Source organism: Borostomias antarcticus, assembly GCF_949987555.1.
Source record: "Borostomias antarcticus genome assembly, chromosome: 14".
Classification (NCBI taxonomy): Eukaryota; Metazoa; Chordata; class Actinopteri; order Stomiiformes; family Stomiidae; genus Borostomias; species Borostomias antarcticus.
In genome coordinates, this window is record NC_140247.1 from 3715775 (window position 1) to 3741891 (window position 26117).

Consider the following 26117-nt stretch of genomic DNA (forward strand, 5'->3'; position numbering starts at 1 on the left):
TAGTGTGGAGGCAGGGATGTGAGGAGGCTGGCCCCTCTCTGTACAGACAGAGAGACATTTTAAATCAAGGGGCTTTGCTGTGCCCACAAGGACTTGGTGAAAGCTATTTGAGTTGGGAACACTTGTTAAAGTTTTATGATTTCTCAGATGGCATTTTGAGGTGTGTTGATAGATTGTATTACAAAGATGTATTATTCTGACGGTAAATGATAACTTGTGGGGTGAATTTGCTGGAGCGGCCCATCGCATTCCCGGACTAAGCAGCATCAACTCCAGTTTAGGATCAGAGATCTCAAGTCATCACTAATCAATCAGCTTTGGCACGGATGTACACACACAGAGGGCTAAAGGGAGCACTGTGTTGTTCGCTGTGTTTCTCAAGTGTGTGTGTGTTAATCATTTACATTTACAACCTAAGAGCCATAATTGCCAGAGCAGCAGCAGCAGCAGCAGGCAAAGGTCTCATCCAGCCTGCTGCACGTTCACATCCCCCTGGGAAAAGCGCTTGGCCGTATGGAACCGAGGACGCGGTCCAGTAAGTCTTTACCTTGTACATTATCAACCCTACCTAAGTTATATATTTCTATTTGGCTCTTGAGAAAAGTAGAAGGGACATTCTGAGTTGTCCATGGGAATTGGATTGTGTCATGGTTTTAAAGATGATTTTTCAACAGCTGAAGTAGTTCATGAGAAGTGTATAACCCTACTATAGCTAAATAAATGCTGTGAATATATTTAGCTTGTGTAGATTTGATTGTTCCTTTCTGATGTCATGAGAAAGGCAACATGTTTATCTCTATACTATTTTGACTTTTATCTGTCAGAATTTAGTAGTGAGTTTTAAGTAAGTTATTTCTGAAGGAACATCATCAGACGTGTCTACATACTTATAATAATCTAGACTGTACTTCCTCATACTGTATATAACCTTCTGAATGAGTATTGTTCATTGTTCTCAGTGACGTGTGGGAATATTGGCCTGGATTTATTGCATGTAAAAGCCTGTAGAACAGGTCACACTTGAAAATGAGTAATTGGGACTCGATGTGTTTTACCTGTAGAAATAAAGGCTAAATACAAAAATAAAAATAAAGTGTATAGAAAACCCAGTTAAACATTGGCAGAGACAATATACCATGCCTCATAACTGTCATCCCGACTCTCAGATAACGTGAATCTGACCTTACCTATTGGTATACAGCTAAACAGTAGTGAAAAACAATCAAATTAAATTAAAATAAATACATTTAGTTTTGGTAATTTGATTATTTGTGTTTTATGCAATGGTTACCAACATCCATAATGGAATTCAGTTTTTGCTCTTGGTACTGTATATGGATAGCTGTGAAGGGCTTATACTGTCTCCCTATTTTCTAGACTGTTGGGAAACCACGTAAAATGTACATGTTTTTGTGTGTACAGTGATAGACCTTAGGAGGATGGAGGGATCCCTTCTACTGTTATGGCTCTTGACACTCATCACTGGCAGTAAGTATGGGCCACCCAGTCCCAAACCACACCTCTGACACACTAACATAATGTCAAATTAATCTTTATAAGTTTAATGATGGGTGATCAAACTATGGTATTATGCACGATATTCCTTTCATTATTATGACACCCAGTATGTAATATCTAGGGTATTTAAGTGGGGAATCGCTTATGTTTTCTCTGTTAATTTGTTGTGCAAGTAAATCAAATTGTACTATTTGGGGAGGTTTTGACTGTAAAGGCACAGTTTTACACAATGATTAATGATCACCAATTTCTAACTTTTCTCTACTTTTTATTATTATTATTATTATTTTACAGCTCAAGCCAATACACAGCCTGAAATAAACATGGCCGTTGTTAACTTAAGAGAGGACCTTAGAACAGGTATGTGTTACCACACACACACACACACACACACACACACACACACACACACACACACACACCCACACCCACACCCACACCCACACACACAGTACTGTGCAAAAGTCTTAGGACCTAAGAAAAATAGTTTAAAGCTATTTATCTGGACAGTAAGTGTTTATGTGCTCATAAAAACACTATATAACATTACAGTCAATACAAATAAACATTATTATTATTATTATCACTATTATTATCATCATTATTATTATTAGGGGCCAGGCAGCATAGCTGCCGGAACCCTATTGTATTTGCCTATATTATTATTATTATTCTCCATCTTCCACTGAAGTCTGACGTCCGGTGGACAAAAAATCACCAAACTTTGCACATAGCTCCAGTACTATACCCAAAGTCCTCAACCTGCATTGTAGGTCAATAAAGCTGAAGGTGGCGCTACAGCAACAGTCTAAAGTTTAAAACTTTAAAAAAAATCATAACAAATCAGCCATAGGTGCTATCACTGTAAAACCACCATGTCAATGTACTCCCAAGTGACAAAAGACAAAACTTTCATACGCTCTGACCTTGCAGGAATTTTGAAGTCCATCACTCTGATTTTTTCATAAACTGTAAAACCTATCAAACCTATATCCTCCCACATTTTTTGATCAATTGACACAAAAATTGATATCCTGTATCTTCGGACTGTCCTTACCAAACGATCCTCACAGATCTTTGAAATATGAAAAGCACATCAAAAGGTTTTACTGTTAACAGTTCTGTATACAGTTCCTATTAATTCTTGCCAAATCAATGTCTGATCATCCTCATAAAAAGTGACAACATTGGCCACATATCCACGATGTAGTGGGATTATTTTCAGAATTTTATCTCAAAAATTGAATTTTTAAAAATATGTTTAATTCTGTCCTCTGAAACCAACACTTCATACAGAGAAAACTACATTACCCACAATCCAACGCAAGCTCCATGAATCGGAGACATCGCTGTTGGCAACCCTACCCAACCCCTGCTGAGGATTACAATGACTAAATCGATTAGTAATCGTACTGACGGAGTACACACCTGCTGAAGTTAATGTTCAATTATGAAGAAAAGCAAACAAACCCTGTGAAAATTAATAAACATATCTCATCCCACATTTTTCAATCAATTAACACCAAACTTGCTACACTGGATCTTCAGACTGTAATTCACAAACTCATTGACCAGATTGTTGAATTATCAAAATCGAGCTTACAATGCATCAAAATGTTTTACAAATGTTTTACGATACGATACGAATGTACAAAATGAACATTGGAATGTCAACTTTCTTGTTGTCTTTCTATTCTCTCGCTTATTGCTCCTAAACTTGTCGGAAATTGCCTGGCCCCGCCTCATCGCTGCGTAGCAGCTTTAATTATGATTATGATTATTATTATTATTAATAATAATAATAAAATCTGTAATCCTGCAAGAAGCTTGGGAAGCATTTACCACAGGACTACTAAAATGACACCAAAGCAAATGTTGTGTTCTAAGGGAGGCCACACAAGATACCAACTTCTTTTAAAAACAAGATTCACAGAGTGCCTCAGATTCTCTTCTGGCTGCCAAACTACACCATGGACAGTTACTGTTGCTTTTTATTCTTAAGATACTTGTATTACGTTTTTTGTACTAATGTTTATTTGTGTTTATTATTTTATATAGTGTTTTACAAGCAAGTAAACACTTATAAACGTTAAACATTATTTTCTTTGGTGGTGGACTAAGACTTTTGCGCAGTACTTTGAAGGGTTAGTTCAAAGACAGGAAATTCAAATGTCCACCAGAACCTTAACTATACCAGTGCACTAACATGGTTTTTCCAGCACACAGCTTCAACACCTGTTGGTCTACAATAGTTCAAAAAACATTTGTAACTGCCATATAATGAGTTCCCTCACTTTCTCCCATCAGATTCTTTTGCATTTCAAATAATAGCAACAGATGCGGATGCAGATGTTTTGGAGTTCAGTATTATAGGGCCAAATGCATTCTACTTCAACGTCAACCCAGACACAGGGGCGGTAACCATACGGAGTCCCTTAGACAGAGAGGTGCGTCCCCTCTAACTGCTCCATATTCATTTTCATTCTTAATACTATTTAGGACCATTTAGTGCCATTCAAGCTATCTGACCTAATTATTTTGACTGCTTTCAGCAAGCCCATACATTTTCTTCGGAACATTTACATTTGACTAGTTTTGCAATACTAATATTGTTTTGTCTTTACACCAGGCCATGATGACATTTATTATTACTGTAGTGGTCAAAGATCTTTTATATGTGGTAAGTGACCAAAAAAAGCTTTTATAGAAAATAAACCCATCACAAAACATGTATTTGATGTGCCTATATCACCTTGTCTCTTTTAGGAAACTAAAGACATTACTATCATCTTAGACGATGCCAATGATAACAAACCCATTTTCAAGGGTGCGCCGTACAATACAAAAGTCAGTGAGGTAAGCAAATTAATCAGCTTGGGTTTACTGAAAAATCTTAGAGTTTTCCTGTTTTCTTCTGTTATGATACTGGATAATGGCATATGGACTGTGTTTACAATACCAGTTGCATATTGTGCAGTCTGTTGCTGTTGTCTATTCTGTTTTTGTGCGTGGCTGTAAGCCAGCGCACCTAGAATAGCAAATGTCCAGTAGTTGTCACTCCCTGGTTCCCTCCCTGGCTTCCTCTGCCCTGTTGTTGACCTGCAGTTCTATGTTGCTACCACAAGAGGCAGTGGTACCAGACCTGCAGTTCTATGTTGCTACCACAAGAGCATTTACCATTTTCGGCCACAGGAGGGCAGCAACAGGCTTAGATAGACTGTGTTCCTTGTTCAGTTTCAGCAATTCAATGAGTATTTGAGTTAGGCTATTGAGTTTATTTGTGTAAGTATTTCTGTTAGTTATACATTATATTTCTTTATTATTTCAGAGACCACACACTCACTGTCTGTTTATGTAAGTGAAGAGAATTGAAAGGTCTAATAATGTGTATAAAGGGTTTATAGAGGGGTCCACAGCCCCCGACCCAATATGACGCGAGGGGGCGGAGTCTTGCCACCACGGCACTGTCCACGCCACGGACCCCACAAATCAGCCCCTGAGAGGGCTAGAGAAACAGGGTCTTTACTGGTGGGGGCAGGTGGGTAGCCCGGAGAGGGCTCCACTGCCCCCGACCCAATATCACGCGAGGGGGTGGAGTCTCGCAACCACGCCACTCACCCCACAACTCAGCCCTCGAGTGGGCTAGAGACACAGGGTCTTCACTGGTGGGGGCAGGTGGGTGGCCCGGAGAGAGGTACACTGTCCACGACCAGCTCTGACCCGAGGGGGGCGGAGTCTCGCCATCATGCCACTATCCACACCACGGATCCCACAACTCAGCCCCTGAGTGGGCTAGAGACCCATGGTCTTCGCCAGTGGGTGCAAGGAGATTGCCCGGAAGTAACTGCACTAGACCCGAACTGCTCTGACGCTAGGGGGCGGAGTCTCACCACCACGCCACGGACCCCACGGCCAATGGGCCTAGGATATAGACAATTAACTACCGGTGGAATGGTGGTGGAGCATCCATCGGGGACCCGCAGTAGGTCCGCTAGCCTTGTGTTATATTCCGCCGGAGGTCCGCCAACTCGTCCATCGGGGACCCGCTGTAGGTCCGCTAGCCTTGTGTTATCTGGGTTTATCCCTTACATTTGTCCAGAAACAGAAGTTGAACAAATTGCAGCAAAATAGCTAACGTTACATGAATCATCAGTGTAACTGCTTTAGCCACTGACCGCTACCATTAATGTTATGGAAGCTGCTGCTAGTTGTTGTGAGCTCATGAGCTAACTGGCTATCTTGCTCTTATTGTGCAGGATTAGCATTGGAAGCATTGGAACTGATGTGTCCAGGCGACAAGACCTATCTTAATTTATCAGACATCATTTCATGTCATTTCAATTCACAGCTATTTCAGTGACATGACTAACTTCCGTCCTACCAGTCCTGAACAGAAACAAGCCAGCCACACACATAAGCCAGGCTTGACCTGGCCTGGTTACTTGTGTATTTTAGTTTGAGTTTCATATACTGTAGGTGTTTCATTCTTATACGTAGTCTTCTATTTATGCATTCACAGGGGCTCTTTTTCAAAAGAGACCCAGGCTAAGAATGTACAATCATTTCTCTGACAGTAGAGGTATAAAAGTGTCACATATTTAACCATGTGATGCCTGGCTACAGTCTGTTACTAGGGGAGTGCTCAATGTTTCACTCATTAGCTTTGTGTGGGAAAGATATACTGTAACTGTGACCCATTGTGCTGTTCATCTGAAATTAGCATCTGAGATTAAAAAGAAAATGGGTATTATCAATTGGAGGTCAGGATTTGGAGAAGACATCAGGAGATAAACTACCTTCTCAAATATCTCTATCTAATGTCTTTTTTTTTTTGCAGGACACGGCCATAGATACGGTTCTGTTCACTGTAAGTTCCACTGACATTGACTTAGGCCTTAATGCAGTCGTGACGTACACAATTGAAGAAGTAAGTGACCATTAATCGTTGATCATCAACTAAAATATGAAGAGCCTGTGTGATATGTATGTTTCATCATGGAAACCCATGTGTGTTTCATAGGTCAGCCCGATTGGGGGGACCACTTTATTTTCTATTGGTCACAGAAACGGCAATGTCACACTGATTGGAAAACTGAACTATAACGGTCTGAGCACCTTCTACCAGTTAAGAATAAATGCCTCAGTAAGTACTGGATTCGAGGTACACTTTTGTATCTTTTGAAATGTCACTGTTGAACATTCTGTTGAGATTCCAGAGAAGCCTATAGCTGACGGAAGCCCAAGTGTTTGTCAACAGTATTGTTGTTGTTGTTGTTGTTTTGGGTGGTGGTGGTGGTGTTGTTTTATTTAGTCTCAGTGATTGTATCTCTCCTATCAGGATAGTGGGCACCTGCTTGGTAACGAGCCCCAGTCCAGCATCGCCTTTGCCTTCATCACCGTGATTGATGTTCCTAATCTGGATCCACAGTTCCTGAGCCTTCCTTACACAGCAGTGGTGGAGGAACACTCTCCAGCGGTACGTCATCACCCTCAGCACTACCTGCCCCAGGATGGGGCTTTTGTGGAACAGTAGAGTAACCTGTGGAAGAAGGGGATAGAGCTACATTTCAAAAGAAGATGCCGTCTCACCTCTTTGTAATATGCAGCTGCACCTCATGCTGACAGTATGACCGTGGCACACCCATTGTATATTCATGATATACCATACTCTTTTGTGAATTATTGCTTCAGTATACTTTTGTTGTTAACTTACATAGTTTTGTTGAAAAATCTTGAGAAAATGCACCACAAACTGTTATGTGACTCTTAGAAACTCCTGATGCAATGTCTGGGGTGAGGAGGTAGTGTGTTGTAGTAGGCTGCTCTCTAATGGCATCGGACTGAGATCTGGATCTGCTCTGTTGCAGGGTCAGCCTGTGCTTACAGTGAGCGCTATAGACCGGGACGCAGGGATCAACGACCGCATCAGCTACAGCATTGAAAGTGAGATAAACTAGCTTTTCACACTGCTGGCCATTTGAACAGTGTTCACAAAATGATTTAAACGCTTTTGGCTGGTCAGACTGAGAGCTGCTCTGTATGTTGACAGGTTCCAATGCAGATGGTTTGTTTGCAATCTCGCCCAGTGATGGAACAGTAACGGTCCAAGGCGACATCGACCGCGAGGTTTTGCGTGAAATCAATTACCAAGTTATCCTTGTTGTGAAGGTACACACTTTATTTCTATCATGCTTTATTAAAAATATGACATATTCAGCATCAAATTTGGGTGTAGTCTATAATACGCAATATTACTATTTTAATTACCTCTGCCCCAGCGAAAGTGCATGGCGAGAGGTAATGTTTTCGGTGTTGTGCGTGCATGCGTGGGGGCGTTTGTGCATGGGTGCGTTTGTCTGTTAGCAAGATTACGCAAAAACTACTGGACCGATTCTCACGGAACACGGTGGAAGGGTATAGCATGGTCCATGAGCCACCCAAACATGGCTGGCCATTCATTATTTGAACCAGAATTATGCAAAAACTATGATTGATTGAATGATTTTCATGAAACTCAGTGGAGGGATGTAGCATGGGCCAACTTAAATTTTGCGGATCCAAATCACAGGTCGGGTTCACAGGCCACCCAAACACAGCTGGACTGGCCATTCATCTCCATTCATTTTTTAGAATATGATTACGCAAAAACTAGAACGAAGCCGCCTCCCTGTGTGAGGGCGCTAGAGACATAGAGTTTGGACTCTGGTGTGTGGGGGGAGAGCCCGGAGTGCACCGCACTGCCCTCAGCTGGCTGTGACCTGAGGTGGGTGCCACATACAGCTACCCATTCACCTCCAGTCACTTTTAACTCGAATCACAGTGCACCCTTAGTTGTTGTTGTTATTATTATTATTATTATTATTAGTAGTAGTAGTAGTAGTAGTAGTAGTAGTAGTTGTAGTAGTAGTAGTAGTAGTAGTAGTAGTATTAGCATTATTATTATTATTATTATTATTATTATAATTGTTATAATAATTGTTCATTGTTAATAATAATGATAACAACAACAATAATAATAATAGTAATAATAATAATAATGCACATTTATGTCTAGTTTTTAATTTTGTGTTTGTTTTGTGTACATTTATGTATCCAAATTACATCTTGATCTCACGTTTGAAACGGTTGTATCCCAGGCAACTGAAGACAACCCAAGCATCCTAGGTTTCCATGCCAACACTTCTACTGAGGTGTCAATCGCCATCAGCGACATCAACGACAACAAACCCAGGTTCTACAGCTGTGCTGAGGATTCATGTGTGGAGACCAGCCTCTTCACTGGCGAGATCTTTGAACACTCCTTGGGCGCGGTGCCCTGCAGTATCACCGTCAAAGATCTGGATCAGGTCAGACTCTGAGACTAGCAAAGAAGGCTTCCTCTTTCTATTTTTCATCACATTTACCAGGTTCACGCCCAGTTTTTAAGCAGTTTTCCAACCAAATGTCATTGTTTCGTGACTGCACCTTGGAAAACCTTGAAAACTAAAATAGTTTTCAAGGTTGCCAAATCTTCGGGAAAGGCTCACAACGAGACAGACATTCTAAAACTAAGCAAGGCTGTTTTATGTGAACCCGCCTTAACAAACAACTAGGGCTGCAAAATTCTGGGAACATTCAAAGTTGGAAACTACATGGGAATTAAAGGGAATTTATGGGAATTAAAGGGAATTAACAGAAGTAAATTGGGACTTTTGAGGTTATTTAAACAAAATGTATTTACCTTGTCATGTACAGACAAATATAAACATTTTGTTTTATATTAGCAGACAATACATTCTGCTACTAGTGAAGTTGCAAAGAGTGAAATGACAGTTGGGTTTTGGGTTTTAGGGGATCAATGGAAGTTTCAAGCTAACCCTGGCTGGAGCTGACAAGGAAGCATTCTCCGTGGCACCAGAGTCTGGCTTTTCTGAGGCTCAAGTACAGATCATGGTCCGAAACCCCCAGGATGTTGATTATGAGAATAAATCCTCTATTGTTCTCCAGGTAGGGATGTGCAAAGAAATGACTTTCAGCAGGGGGGTCGATTGTGTCTGTAGATAGATGAGTCCTATTATGAGTTTCATCTCTCCACAGGTGATTGCCCGAGACCCAGGCAACAGTGCTGACTGCTGCTCCACGGCAACAGTCACCATCCAAATCAAAGACACCAACGACAACAGCCCCTCGTTCCCAAAGGATACGTACAGCCTGACGTTGGACGAACACAGCCTCGATGGAACCATCATAGAAAACATAACTGTGAGTCCATGCCACAACTGGACTTTGTCACTGTCAACATGATGCTCATTTGCATAATGTTTGCATGCAGTTGTTTGAACATTGCTACTGGTCGAATCCAGTGGCATTTTGTAATACCCACGATTTTGACTAACCAAATTACTATTACTATTGACTGTAGTACTAAATTCCTATTTTAATTTCCCCAGGCAGAGGATCCGGACACTATGGATATTGACAACATCCGTTATAAACTTCTTCCAGAAAGGATGTATGTAGGCATTACAAAACACCATATTTACTATAGATGTGAGCAGTGTGCATTAGTCCCATTGTACACTATGAAGAATGCACTGCCATTATTTGCACTTTCCTGTTTTCTTCTGCCTTTCAATTGGCCTAATGTGTTTCATGTGAATGTTCCAGTTATATAGGAGTGTGTGTAGAGTGGCGTTCAATACTCTACTGAAGCTCCTTGTGCTTGCGTTAGAATGGGGAGAAAATTTGTTACCTGAAGGTTTTTATTTTTATTTTCAGACTAAGATATTTTGGTGTGGAGCCGACAACAGGCAGTGTCTTTGTGGAAAACAGCAGTCTGATTGATCGTGAACTCAACTCTGTTCACACTATGACCTTGCAAGCCAGAGACACAGCGAACAACATTGGCACCACTGTGCTGGTGATCACACTGGCTGACATCAATGACCAGCCACCAGTTATCAACAGAGACTCCTATGTAGAGTATGTCAGGGAGGGAGATGGCGGACAGCTGAGGCTCACAATACAGGTGGGCATCTATCCTGTCAGAACCATGCCACAATATCAATAGTACACCTTTCAAAATAGAAATAGTTACTAAAGGATTCTTGTGTCTTCAAAGAGGAACTCTCTGAGAAACTCTTTAAGAAGCCTTTTTAGCTACTGGTAGAACTTTGTATTAGTGGAATTATTCTAGCTAGCTAGATTGTTTGATGACACCTCTTGACATACAGTTAATTTAAGAATAAAAAAGGGATCGCTATGATCTGGTGTTTAAGGTGGTGAGGATTCAAGGTGCTCAAGTCTTTGGGGTTGTTGCTGATCAGTCCTTTTCTTTCCCACCTGTCAGGCTACTGACGCAGATGACCCAGAATTACCAAACAGCCAGGTCCATTTTGCCATTGTGAATGATAGTGTGTACAGTGCCAACTTTACCATCAAAACCATTCACCCCAACACTGGTTTTCTGGAGAACAAAGGACCACTGGACCGTGAGGCTATTAATTCCTCATTGAATGGGGAGATTGAACTGAATGTGACAGCTACAGACATGGGTACTCCAGCTCTCTCCACCTGGGTCAAAGTGATCATTAATGTGGAGGTGAGTCTATGCACAGAGAGAATGCATACTGGGACAATAAAACAAGAACCTTCTATTTCTCTGTGAAATGATGTATTTTCAAGAAAGTGATCGGGTGGTCATGAAGAGGAAGCGTTATTTTCCTTATCTCATTTGGCTAATGAAATTAGCATGCCGTTGCGATCATGTAACTTCAAGAGCTTCCCTTCTTTACTTCGGCTCCCCAGGATATCAATGACAACTCACCAATGTTTAAAGAAGCCTCTTACCAATTTGTTGTACCCGAAGGAAAGAAAGGTACAGGCTTTTAACTATTTTGAAACCAAACAGATGTATTTTGTTATTTTACCCATCCTCTCATGTGCTAGCAATATACACAGGAAGAAGGCCAGATGTTGGTGGCCTGAAGCTGTCTTATTCAACTTCCTTCAATAGGTGCATTTGTTGGATCTGTCTTTGCTGAGGACCTGGACCAGACACAGGACCACCACCGCATCTCCTTCAGCACTGATGGCGGCATGGGCAGGTTCATCATCCGGACACAGCAGATGGAGGATGGGCTCTACAGGGGTAACATCCAGGTGGACCCGGATATCGCGCTGGACTACGAGGACCCCCCCACGTCCTTCTCACTGCAGGTGGAGGCGGCAGACCTGGGCCAGAGGACTGCCATCGTGATGGTGAAGGTAATCGTGGAGGATGTGAACGACGAGAGGCCCGAGTTCAAGCCTGCGGCCCCCCTGAATGTCCCGGAGAACACCTTCTTCCATGGACTGGTGGGGAAGTTCGAGGCCACAGACGCGGACAGTAACCACTCCCTGGTCTATGAGCTGGTCTCCACCACCTGCCTATGCCAAGGGTCTCTGGGCCCGTGTGAGAAGGAGTGGTTCATTCTGGACCCCAGTGGGAATATCACGCTCAATAAGGAGTTTCTGATTGACTATGAGAACTGTACAGAGGTGGAGATGGAGGCGCAGGTGGTGGACATCTACACAGAGCAGGGAGCGAACAACAGCATAAATACAGGTCAGTCCAACTGTCTGGCTGCCCCAGTTTAGGAGGTCTGTGTTAGGTACAGTGTAATACCCAGGGGTGTTTAGTCTAAGGATTCACAATATATCGATGACCATATCAGTATCAAACCTGTGCCAAAATACTATTTGAATCCCTTTCAATTACTTTATCGTTTGCTTGAGTCTGCCTGGAGCATCAGGTGTGGTGGGGGGGGGGGAGTTGAATGCACAATCACGCACAAATAAGTAATTGAAATTACTTTAAATAGTATTTTGATGGTGTGATCGTTATTCGATGATATTAGCGCTGTGGATCACAAATATACACAGTATTTATGTAGAATTTAATAATAATATTAATAATAAGTTTATTTGTATAGCACCTTTCACAGATAGGGATCACAAAGTGCTTCACACACATAGCAACACACAGTAAAATACAGTAAAAGTGACAGTGCAAGAGAATAGTAGAACAACACGCCAAAATATAAAAGGTAAAAACACAAATAAAAGAGGGTCAAGTAAAAGCCTGTCTAACATAGCAACACACAGTAAAATACAATAAAGGTACAGTGCAAAAAAAACAGTAAAACACCAACATAGAAAGGGTCAAATCAGAGAAAAGAGGGTCAAGTAAAAGCCTGTCTGAATAAAAATGTCTTGAGCTGTTTTTTAAAAGCATAAAGGGAGTCAAGTGCACGTAAAGGCGGGGGAAGAGCATTCCAGAGGGTAGGGGCTACAGACTGGAAAGAGCGATCACCCTTGGTCTTTAAATGGGTACGAGGGATGACCAGCAGCTGAAGCTGTGCGGATCTAAGCGCACGACTAGGGGTGTAGGGGTGGAGGAGGTCAGAGATGTAGATGGGGGATTGACCATGGAGGGCTTTAAAAGTGAGGACCAGAATTTTTAAATGAACTCGGAACTGAATAGGTAGCCAATGAAGGGAGAATAAAATTGGGGTGATGTGTGATCTCCTATTCGAGCAAGTTAATACACGGGCAGCTGCATTCTGAATAACTTGTAAACGGCTCAAGACAGATTTGTTAAAACAGGTGAATAGGGAGTTACAATAATCAAGGCGGGATGAGATAAAAGCATGAATGATCATTTCCATTTCTGACTTAGAAACAACACACCTGAGTTTAGCAATGTTTCTAAGATGATAAAAACAAGAACGGGTTAGCTGGTTGACATGATTATTAAAAGACAAAGACTCATCAAAGAAAACACCTAAATTTCTAACTTGGGGTTTGACATGCACGGCTAGTGGCCCAAGGCACTGCTTAATGCTAGGGCTAATGTGGTCAGGGGCAATGATCAGGGCTTCAGTCTTGTCTGTATTTAGTTGCAGGAAGTTGGCTGCCATCCAGCTCTTAATAGCATTTATGCACTCATTGAGGATATTAAAATTGTTACATTCGCTGGGATTAAAAGAACAGTACAACTGAATGTCATCAGCATAAAAATGGTAGGAGATACACTTAAAGCTACTAATAATCTGGCCAAGGGGCAGCATGTACAATGAGAACAGGATGGGCCCCAGGACAGAACCCTGTGGAACCCCACAGGACAGAGGCGCAGCATCTGAGGTAAACTGACCAACAGAAACAGAGAAGGTTCTACCAGTCAGATAAGATGCAAACCATTCTAGAGTGGACCCAGAGATACCAATTGATTGGTTGAGCCTGTCTAACAAGATGTTATGATCAACTGTGTCAAAAGCTGCACTGAGGTCCAACAGCACCAAGACCGAGTGTCTACCCTCATCTGCAGCCATACCTATGTCATTAGTGACCTTCACAAGAGCCGTTTCTGTAGAATGGAATTTACGAAAACCAGATTGGACTACATAATGTAGATTGTGAGTAGTCAAAACCATGGACAGCTGCTGTACTATGACTTTCTCCAGGAGTTTGGAAAGTAGGGGTAGCTTGGATATGGGTCTGTAGTTGGAGGGGAGGGAGGGGTCAAGATTTGCTTTCTTCAGCAGTGGCCGAATTATGGCATGTTTAAAAATACTGGGAAAAGAACCAGATGATAGAGAGAGGTTGGTCATAGATAGGATAGTGGGGCCTGCTGAGTCAAATGCTTCCAGGATTAATCGTAGGGGAAGGGCATCCCGGGGATTGGAGGAGGGCTTGATGCTCTGCAAGGTTTTTAAGATATCTTCCAGGGTGATTAGGGAGAAGGAATCCAGGGTAGGGGGGTAGGGGGGCAGGGGGGACCAGCGGGAGAGGAGCTGAGTGACTTGGGTGAGGAAGAGATGTTTGCTCTCACAACACTGATCTTATCCACAAAGCAATGTAGAAAGTTGTTACAATCAGAAATGGAGAAGCCGGGGACACAAGGGGGGACAGGAGAGACAATACTTTCTATGGTGTCGAAGAGAACCCTAGAATTTCCCTTATTGGAAGAGATCATGTTGGCGAAGTAGGAGGCCCTAGCATCCCTAATCATAGAGTTCAGGCTGAACATGAGCTCTTTCAGGTGTAGCCTATGGACATCAAGTTTAGTTGAGGTCCATAAGCGCTCAGTCTTCCTACATTCCCTCCTAAAGCTGCGGTTAGACTCGTTAAGCAAGGGGCGGATTTAGCAGAGGGAGCCTTTCTAATTTTAAGAGGAGCCACTATGTCCAATAAGGTAGAACACTGGTCATGGAATAACAGCACAAAGGTTTCAAGCTCATTTTGGTTAAAGAAAACTGCAGGGTTGAATAAAGATGAAAAGTGAGCTGCTGTGTTCTGGTTGAAGATACGCCTAGGGGTCATCTGACTAGGGGTCATCTGAGGGCCTAGGGGTCATCTGACTATGGGACAACACATCAAGGTTAAAACGGACATCAAAAAACACACATTTATGGTCACTAGCATGGAAATCTTTTTTAATTTACCCAGCAAAACTATAACATTAACTACAAATATAATTCAAAATGAAGGATATTATCTTTTATACAAATAGAGTATATTTCTAATAGCCCAATGAACATATAAACATGCTTAACCCACTTACTAACCCTAACCTTAGGCCCCCAAAACGAAATATATTGCTCTCAGCTGAAATCTTTAATATCATTTTGTTTTTGTATGAAGCCTATTTATCCACACTATTTAGGAAATGTATTTTGAGTATGATTTTATTTATTTATTTATTTATTTATTTATTTATTTATTTATTTATTTATTTATTTATTTATTTATTTATTTATTTATTTATTTATTTATTTATTTATTTATTTATTTATTTATTTATTTATTTATTTATTTATTTATTTATTTATTTATTTATTTGTGTATTTCAGGCCTCCTGGTGATACATATTGATGACATCAATGACAATGACCCTGAGTTTATAGCACCAACATCAGTGTTTGGTAAGTGAATTTATAACACTGGATCCTTTTTTAACCGTTGACTTAATCCACCCCAAGAGCCGCCCAAACACAGCTGGCCAAAAACTACCAGAGCGATTTTCATGAACCTCGGCGGAGGGGTGTAGCATGGGCCAACTTAAAACCCATTAAATTCTGGAGTAGATCCAAATCACGGGGCAGGTCCTCTAGCCACCCAAACATGACCAGCCATTCACCTCCATTCATTTATTGGACTTCAGCTCAGTAGCGAAAAATTCCCCCCATTCAATGTCAATAGGGGGAATTGAAACGGCCATATTTCAACGTGGGAAGATCACAGACACACAGTTTGGACTGGCATAAAGCTCTCGACCTAACAAATGCAGCAATACCAAACATGTCCTGCTCACACGCACGTGCACGCGCCCAGAGCCACGAAATGCATTCATGGGAGGAGGTCTGTGCTCCCCGAGCACCATTTTTAGTTTTAATTTGATTCTGTCTTTATTTTATGCATTAAACACTCAGATATGGTGTATTTACATCCTGTGCTAACCAAAGCTTTTGTCTTTAGTTGTAGTGTCCGAGACTGCTAGCGAAGGCACACTGATCGCAAGCATCAATGTGAGTACAGTATGTCTTGTTTGAGAAAGGCAACGACATTCATTTATTACATGGTTGTCTATTGATCTGATGTGAATTCAGGTCGGTTTGTTCTTCTTCCACCCAGGTTAAAGACCGTGATACAGTGGAAAACAAACTGAAATGCGAGGTAACGGATGTCTTCTTCTATGGCAACAACAATCACAACGAGAGTGAGGGAAACATATTTGAAGCCATCTGCATACAGGATGGGGACAAGTCCATTGGAAGAATTCAGTAAGTGTCTCACCAATGTAACAGAGTTGAATAGATTCCTCCACCGCCACCCGTGTCATCAAATTGCTAGCTTTTCGGTGGCGAAGCTGGGTAAATGGTATTTTTGGGAGGTGGTCTTATGTGTTTGAATGACACAAGATCAAACCCAGCAAGGGTCAAGTAACACTGATGAGCCACACAGTGACACCTGTTAGACCAACATGTACAATATTATATAGTAATGTTCTTATTTTTTAAACATTGTTAATCCCAAAGTGACATTAGAGTTACAGGAAAGATAGTTAAAGTGACACTCTCAATGAATGATGCCATTTTGAACTTTGCAGTTCCCTGAAGAAGCTTAATATTGAGTTGAGGGGGAAGTACCTGGTGACAGTTAAAGCCACTGATGCTGGAGATCGGCACGCGACCACCGTCCTGGAGGTGAGCTCATCCACCTACTGCACCCTGAGACCCTCTCCTGCCAGTCTGTAGGACTGGATTCTCCTCTCAGCATCTTCCTCTCTTTCTTCTCATTGCCCCCCCCCCCTTCACTCTCTCTCCCTAACTCTGTTGTGCTTGATTTTTCAGATTTTCACAGTTGACGAATCCTTTAAGATTGAACTTCGATTTTCATTTTCGATTGAAGAAGTCAGAAACAAGATCAACGACATCACACTGTAAGAGTGAGGATTTGCTCAACTTTTGATTACCTCCTGCCGTAGGTGGTGTGTGTGCGTGCGTGTGTTCATGCGTTTGTTTGTTTGTTTGTCTTTTAGCAGGATTACGCAAAAACTACTGGACCGATTTTCACGAAACTCTGTGGAAGGGTGTAGCATACTTAGAACCCATTAAATTTAGGAATGGATCCGAATTACGGGGTGGGTCCATGAATGAAAACAAAACTTAGAACAAAGCCAGCTCCCTGTGTGGGTGCACTAGAGATTGCGGTGTGTGACCCGAGGGGGGCGCCACAGAGCCGCCCAAACACGGCCGCCCATTCACCACTAGTCATTTTTTGGACTTAGGCTGAGGACCGTTTATTTCTCCAGGGTAAAAATAAGCGGGGGAACTCCGCCGACTTTGTCTCAGGAGCCAAAAATGTCAATGGGGGTGGGGGGGGGGGGGGTTGAAACGGCCATATCTCAATGTGGGAAGGTCACAGAGACAAGCTCTCACCCTAATGATTGCAGCAATACCAAACATGTCCTGCTCGCACACACGTGCATGCGCACACAGCCACAAAATGCATTCATGGGTGGAGGTCTGTGCTCTCCGGGCATAATTTCTAGTTTGCAGTGCATTTGTATGGCTTTGTACATAATACCATGCAATTGTAAGACACCAACATCGGGACATGTGTAGAGTGAGCTGAACTAGCCCAGGTGATTAAGTTTTAGAAATTGTATCAATCTATTTGAATAGTGTAGTGACCTGGCAAGGACAGGGGTCCTAATTGGTGGTACAGTCAGGGGGAGCAGCCCTGTTTGGGGCATAAAGGGACTGTGTGTTTCCTGTTCGGTTTCTCCTCCTATTGTGTCTCTTCCCTGCCCTCATGTGTCTAACCCTGAGAGCGTTTTATTGTTTGTCTTTCTGTTTAATAAACCTCTGTTGTAAAGACCTAATGACGTATCCATGGCCATGATACATTCTGGTTGATATTTTTACATTTTGCCTTTCAGGGCTCTTATATCTGCCACCAAAGCAACGGTTGAAGTGGTGAAAATCAGGAAGGAGGGTTCGGAAACAAGGTGAGAACATTTTAAACCTTATGTAAAAAGATTGATTTAGAATCCAGGGAAATTGCACTGCACAAAATATTCACAATTCTTTTTCGAAATGTTCAAATACTTGCATTTCGCCAGTATTATATGGATTTCTTGGTTTGCTGGATCTTGGGGAGGATATCTCTAGCAAGGAATAGTTTGGTCTTGTTTGGCTGATGTGATTAGAATTGTCCACCAGGTGGTGATAGCATCTCCACATGAGTCCAGGGACAACGCACACAGCACCATCTACATGTATGTTATTGAGAGTGAGACTATTTGGAACCACATAGAGTGATATAGGCAAAAGCAATGTGTGTGTGTGTGTTGTATATATACGTTTTGGAGCTCTCTCTCTCTCTCTCTCTCTCTCTCTCTCTCTCTCTGCCTCCCTCTCCCTCTCTCTCTCTCTCTCTCTCTCTCTACCTCTCTCTCTCTCTCTCTCTGATTTGATGGCTGGTGCTGTCTTCCTCTCAGGGATTCTTCTGACACCATCGTGGAGGCGTATTTTGTGTACCTCAATGGTACGGCCATCAACTCCAATGAGGTGGAGGCTATGCTGTCTGTCTCAGAGCATGCCGTCATACTGAGTCAGCTGGGCCTCAAAAACATTGTAAGTTCACAGTCCAGCCTTCTCACGCACAGCCACCACCTGGGTACAAATCCTATTTGAAATACTTTCATTCATTTTAGTGATTTTGCTTGGGTCTGCTTGTAGTGACAAGTGGGCGGGGTTTGCATATTTGCAAACAGCCCATTGGTTCTATAGTGTATTAGAGCAGAATTACAAATGGGTCTGACAGCCATGCATAATAATTAACAAAGAGGACCATTTCATCTAGTTGATCATTATAAAACTATGTTTTTGGTGGATAATGGCTTTATATCTCAACCAGAACCGAACACTAAAGACTTAGAATTAAAGGTACAACTGAACCTAGAACCAAAAACAATCCCTTTTTGGGGTTCTAGAACGGGGTTCTTTTGGAGGTTTTTAGAAAGGTGCTGTGGAACCATGAAATGTCTGCCCTGTGGGAGAATCATCGACATCCCCAAAAGGGTTCAGGGTTTTGAACAGGACTCTCCCACAGGGAAATCCTAAGATGAACCCCTTTGGAAGTCAACGAGTGTGTGTGTGCTTCTGTTTCCTGTCTGAGCCTTGTGTCCTTCCTGTCTGCCCCCCAGGGGACAGGTGTGCTGGAGGATACCAAGATAAACCCGCACATTTTTATGCTACTGGGTCTGGTGGCAGCTCTCATCATCATCTTGGCTGCCATGACAACCTCCCTGGTGTGCACCCGGAGAACGTGGGTACCCACTCTGATAATGTGGTGGGAGGATCGGCAGATTAGACCGCTAGAGAAACACAGATGGACAGACAGATGGTCAGAGAGACAGGCAGATGGATGGACAGACAGACAGACAGACAGACAGACAGACAGACAGACAGACAGACAGACAGACAGACAGACAGACAGACAGATATTAATTACCAGACTGCTTGACTGATTGCCTGACCAACTGACTGTCTTGAATTGATATAGGCATTTCATATTTGATTCATAGTCCAGACAGCAGTCAGTCTCTTTGATCAGCATGCTCCTGTTTCACTAACCTTGTGGACGGATCTGTTCTAGCTACCAGACCAAGCTGAAAGCTGCCAAGGCCATGAAGTCAGCTGCCATGGTGACCGCTGAGAACCAGAAGTCTGGCCCTGTGGTGCCGGGAACCAACAAGTACACCATGGAGGGGTGAGGGGCATCTACAGTACACAGCATCTATACCTCTTCTGACTGGTGTATGTTTAGGCTCCATGCTCCTAAGTGTACCACCCTCTTGCTCAATCACATCACCACAGCAGGGATCAGGGGGATCAGCTCCTCTCTGATTCAGCAGTGTTGGGATGGCCATGAATATACACCCAGAGACATGTTTTTCTATCATAGAGGTTAAGTTGTTAGTTATAGATCACCCAGATATTCTGACAATGGCCATGCAAGACTTGAATCCATAATGGAGATGATGCATATAGCACTTGAGCATCTGGAAGGGCACCATATAAACACAATTTATTTGTATTATTAGTATTATTATTATTAGTAGTAGTATTAGTATTAGTATTGTTATTATTATTACTGTCATTGTTATTATTATTATTATTATTATTATTATTGTCATTGTTGTTATTTTATTTATTTATCTTCTGTTCACCGTCTCCTCCTTCTCCTCCTCCTTCTTCTTCTTCTTCTTCTTCTTCTTCTTCTTCTTCTCCTCCTCCTTCTTCTTCTTCTTCTTCTTCTTCTTCTAATTACCTTCTGCCCAGGACGAAAAGGTTATATTTTCAGTCTGTTAGTCTTTCAGTCTGTTAGTTAGTCCGCTTGATCGCAAAAAATCTACTACCGTATAAATGTATAAATTAGTTTCAAAAATAATCATTTTGGAACGGATCTGAATAACAGATGGATCCACAAAATATTGTTCACTTTAGTTAACACTGCCAGATGGACCAGACCGGCACATATGGCTACATATTCACAATATTTTATTAATTTACATCCATGGCTAGGATACACTGCTAGATTCTAGCTAGGTAAAATAATCTATAGCATACTGGGAAGAATTGATTCAGCTAGCTAGCTACCTAGATATTTTGCGGGTATTAGGACTGACATAATTTAATTATGGCATGATGGCAGAGTTCAACTGCTTTGAATTAGCTAGTTATGCTCGCTAGCTGGATTATAACTGTTCTTCGGCTCATGTTCGCGCACATTCACAAAATGCAGGTGGAGGTCTGTGCTCTCTGCACACCATTTCTAGTTATTATTATGATTATTATGATTATTATTATTACACCACCTGGTTCCCCCTAATGGTCAGGGCTGACTGTGTCTTTGTCTGCAGAGCCAACCCAGTGCTTAACCTGAACATAGACATGGCCACGGACCTGGGCTTCGACGAGGATGGCTCCAACACTGACAGAGTCAGGTACACACCCACACACACAAACGCAGGCATGCATGCAGGCACACACACACAGTGCAACAGGCATTTTTGAGACCTTAGAACATTGAATTTTGAGTGTAATGCATGTGTTTCTGTTTTTCCCTCACAAAAGCCTAAATTCTTTGGACTACAACGTTGACATGATCATGTCAGAGAAAGATAACATGCCTATGATGGTAAGGTCAAAGACAAGCACATCTTCATCCTCTATTTATGCACACCTACAGTACACAATCCTTCACAACTGTGGGTATGAATAGTCTAGTCGTGTTGGACTGTGTGTCTATGTGGTTGCTTATACGTTTGTGAGGAAGAAAAATGTGTCTAATAATCAGGTAAGCCTTATGAATGAATGAATGAATGAATGAATGAATGAATGAATGAATGAATGAATGAATGAATGAATGAATGAATGGATTTTTATTCGTGTGAAGTTGGGTGGGTTGTTTAGGACAACTTCACATGCAAATAAAAATCTATTCATTCATTCATTCATTCAGATGATCCAGGAGGAGGATGAGGAGAACGGTGAGCGAGACTACACTGAGTCTTTAGGGGCAGCGCTGGCCCAGCGGGACAAGAAGAAAGACCCTGACAGCCAACGTTTAACCTTCAATAACCCAGTATTCAGCACGACCGACCTGTGACCCTCATCCTAGGGGAACAGATTGGGACCGTAGGTCTGAAGTGGACCAGTCGAAAGGAACTCTTTTGAAAAGAAACAATGGTTTTGCCAAACATTTTCATCTCAATAATCTTGGATTTTCTAAAGAATTGAGGTTTAATCAAAAAAAAAATTTGATGAATGTTTACTGCTTGTATTACAATTACCATTTACCACTAAGACATAGTCAGACCATCTGATCAGCTGTTTGTTGAATAATGACTTTCCCGCTCCCTTAAATGTATGGCCTGTTTCCTTGTGCCGAGAGTCCTAGCACTATTTTGTCCCCCACCATTTTTTCCTCATTGTCAAGTACATTTCACTTTGTACATAAAAAACTATGCTTGGTGTCTCAGTGAAAGTATTGTCTAATTCTACTCAGGAGGGTGTCAGCTTTCTAAATCCACAGAGTTCAGAGCTTGAGGTGTTTAGTAGCTCTTGTGGTGCTTGTTCTGAGAGAATACATTGAACAGATCCCTATTGCGGCGGTAACACTAGACGGACAGCAGAAGGAGTCATAGACCAACTGAACGATTGACAAAATGACCACAAGACTGGCATTTTAATTTCAAGGTAAACAATTGAATGTACAAAATATGAAAATGCGTACATTTTAAACCAAACAAAAAATATGATGGGCCTATATGCCGGCTCTATAGATAAATTGAAACTGGAGCTTACTTACACATTCACTGTACATGCTGACAACATGCATCATGGGTGGGGGATGACTCACTGTGTACTTTATTACAGAAGGAAGTAGCAAAAATCTAATGAAAAGCTTCAAGCAAAAAATAAACAAAGCAGCATTTGTTGTTGCACATGGGAATCACTTTATTGTTTTCTAAATATGTGATCAATATTTCGATTACATTCTGCTTTGCATCATCAGCTTTTTATTTTATTTTATAATAATTGCCTTTTTACTACATTTTGCATTCTGAAAGAAATCACTAGTGTCTGGAATCATGTCTTGTGGTGAATACAACCATGTCAAATGTTGGCTTTTGATAAAATGTACCCCTTTTTATGATAAGTTATGTTGTTGCTCATCAGTAATTGGAAAAACAAGAATAGTATTTGAAATGTACAGTAATGCTCATTTTAAAATGCAGGTTGGCCAAAAAGCACTTTCTGTGTCTGTCACTGGCAGTTTGACAGGTATTTGGATATTTGGGCCTAGAGACCTGACTCTTAACACATATGTTGAATTGATAATTATATTGTACTTTGTTCTATCCCAGATACTATCTAGACATAATATGTTATTAAAATAATATATTATTCAAATTAATGTATGGCACATCCAATCATTGAATAAAGTCAAAATGTTCTCCACATGTGCATTTTCAAATCAATCATGATCATACAGTATACGCACAAAATACCAATGTTAGGGATCTGTGGTGCCCCACAGCTGAAATACAAGTAAGCTGCACGCACATGGAACTACAGCATTATCTCACACTTCACTTCACAATAAGCAACAAGTGCTCACAAAATAATGGATATCAACAGGAATTAAAGAATACCCTTGTTTCGGTAGTTATTACTTAGAAAATCTTCTGTTGTAACCGAGGTGAATTGGTTAAACTCGCTCCTCATTATAAATAACGCCCACCGGTGCTATCGAATCGCTAGCTTTTCAGCGGTGTAGCTGGCTAAAGCAGTGTTTATGTACTGTAAGGTTGTCATGTGTGTTGTCAGAAGTCAGAGAACCCAAGATCAAACCCAACATGTGCAGGTGAGGGTGGAAGCCATACTGACGAGTAACAGTACTGCCTGCGGCACTGTGATTGTACGATTGCAATCAAGCACACTTTTAAAAGGTATAATCAGTAGCACAATATGATAGTCATGATGCATATGACACACAATATAGCCACACATTGAACAAAAATTATACAATATAATATTGGTATTACTTTACCTAAAGTTGATATTAATTAGTATTTATTAATTACAACTTCCCTTTTGTCACATCAACTACACCCCATGGTCCCCTTATGCAATAAGCCATACCTCTAAACTGCAATAGCATGTAATTGCATAGCTACCATATACCTATGTAATTACAATGTTGTACAGGTATTGCTGTGTAGGTACTTAGTAGTAACTAATGTCATGTTCTGGTAAAGTGTAACCAATATTATCTAAAAGGACCCAGGGAAGAGATTCCTCTCATGCACAGACTGTGGATCAGCAAACCCTCTGCAAATCCTGAGCCTGGACATTCTGGGATAAGATACAAAACTGACTCTAGATAAGCAGTGTTTGGTTTGATCATCTTAGATCTGAGTCACTCCCTCAAGGTGTCAGTCCTCATTATATGTAAAAAAAAGAAAGATTTTTACACGCTCACATCAACCAATCCCCTCTCCAGGTGTTTCCTCTAACTACACACCCCAACGGTAGTTTACTATATTCATGGTGCCTAATGTTTTGGCCCACACCAAGTACAGCCTTGTAGCTTACCTCGTCAGTAAGCAGGGGAATTATAGCTGGACACTGCTGCTGCAAATATTCAAAACATTTAAATAGTTGACAGTAAGTCAGAAAAAATAAAACAGGTTTATCACAATCAGATGAAGTTACCTCTTTCTCCCTCTCTCTTTACCTAGTATCTCCCTCCCTCCCTCTCATGCACACACACACACACACACACACACACACACACACACACACACACACACACACACACACACACACACTCTCTCTCTCTCTCTCTCTCTCCATCCCCCTCTCTCTCAATTTCACTGTCACTCTCTCTCATTTCCCTATATCTCTCTCCCTCCTTCCCTCTCTCTTTCTCTCTCTCTCTTTCTCTCTCAACGTTTGTGTTAGTTCATAATCATTCCCAGAATTGTTCTTACCAGATTTCAATGAATTATTACTCATATGGCTCATTTTCATGGTGCTAAATGAGTCTTTAATCCTCCTCATTTGTACATTACCAGAATGACATATCAGCCTTACTCATAGTGACACCCTAGTAAGGTGTTGTTATTGTCAGCTACAGCTATAGTAGCTTATACATCAGTCCTTCTCATGAGATAATGTGTACAGCTGTCCCAACCCCAACACTCTGGTCACAGTAACCTGTTTGTCTGATGATGATGATGATGATGATGATGCTGTTTGTGACTGTAAGAAGAGAGAGCATGCGGAGGGCTGTGGTTTCTCCTCGTGCTCTATCTCCTCATGGTCTCTCTCCTCGGCCTCTCTCCTCAGTCTCTCTCCTCAGTCTCTCCCCTAAGTCTCTCCTCGGCCTCTCTCCTCCAAGCCTCTCTCGTTGTGGTCTCTCTCGTCGTGGTCTCTCTCGTCGTGGTCTCTCTCCTCGGCATCACTCAGCGGCGTGAGCTCTGGAGCAGCAGTGGGGCTGCTGCATGTTCTGCAGCAGCAAACGGAAGGGGTTGCGCCGTCGTCTGCCTCTCTCCCCCATCCTCCCTCCGCGGGCCTTCCCCGGGCCCCCCTGTCCAGGGCCGGCGGCCGCGGCGGGGGGCGGGGCCACGCAGGGGAGAGGGGTGGCGGTGGGTCTGAGCGGTGGAGGAGGAGGCAGGCCAGAAGACGGCTGCTTCCTGTGCTTCTTCTTGACCTGCTTCTCCAGGTGCTTCTGGATGGCCGAGCCCAGCACCGCCACCTCCACCACGGCGCCGTACACCTCCCACGTCATGCCCTTGTCGTCCCAGCGCACCTCCTGCACCACCTCGTCCGCCTGCCCCTCTGCCCGCTCCTCCGACTCCCCCTCCTCTTTCCTCCCCTCTGCCATGTCCCCCGCTTTCTGTCCCACGTTCCCCTCCGAGCTCTCCTCTGTCTCCTCCTCTTTCCCTTCTACCTTCTTCGCTTCCGCGTCCCGTTTCTCCTGCGTTTTCTCATCAGACCTTTCCTTTGCGTTCTTTTCGGTTCGCTCCGCTGTTGTCTTTGCCGATTTCTGCTCAGATCCTCCCTCTGCTTCACCCTCCTGTTTCCCCTCTAATGTCCGCCCTGTTTCCTCCTCTGCCGTCATGTTCTTCTCCCGCTCCTCTGCTGTTTTTTCTTTCATTCTCTCTTCCTCTAATTTTCCCTCCCCCGTCCGCCCTAGCTCCCCCCCGCTGATTTCTGGGAAGGTTCCGAGGGAGGTGGGGGTCCGGGGGGTCATGGGCGCCGTGGCGACCGAGCGGAACTCCACCTGCCGGCACGCCTGCATCTCGGCATCCTTGGTCTCGGCGCCGACGCCTCCCAGCCTCCCGGAGGACGGGCACGGGAAGAAGAAGGCGGCGTCGGCGCCCTGAGGCGGGGTCATGGGGCTGGTGGCCACGGAATGACACTGCACCACCTCCAGACTGACCTGGGTCTGCATGTGCTGCTTTCTGGCTCCCGGGGAACTGAAGCCTGCTGTCCCCG

The 26117-nt window shown here is 42.6% G+C and overlaps 1 protein-coding gene across 1 annotated transcript; it reads left to right on the forward strand.

Annotated features, from left to right (window-relative positions):
- Positions 1 to 513: 513 nt before the first annotated feature.
- cdhr2 (cadherin related family member 2) lies at positions 514 to 21717 on the forward strand (the record flags this gene model as incomplete). Its single annotated transcript, XM_084449115.1, has 27 exons — positions 514 to 535; positions 3826 to 3965; positions 4285 to 4374; positions 6356 to 6445; positions 6539 to 6661; positions 6857 to 6994; positions 7386 to 7461; positions 7568 to 7686; positions 8655 to 8864; positions 9349 to 9504; positions 9595 to 9759; positions 9948 to 10009; positions 10276 to 10525; positions 10847 to 11098; positions 11305 to 11374; positions 11513 to 12103; positions 16015 to 16064; positions 16171 to 16319; positions 16646 to 16742; positions 16890 to 16978; positions 17981 to 18049; positions 18542 to 18677; positions 19250 to 19371; positions 19702 to 19815; positions 20969 to 21052; positions 21183 to 21246; positions 21571 to 21717. 27 exons carry the CDS (start codon positions 514 to 516, stop codon positions 21715 to 21717), a joined length of 3675 nt encoding a protein of 1224 aa, XP_084305241.1.
- Positions 21718 to 26117: the final 4400 nt, after the last annotated feature.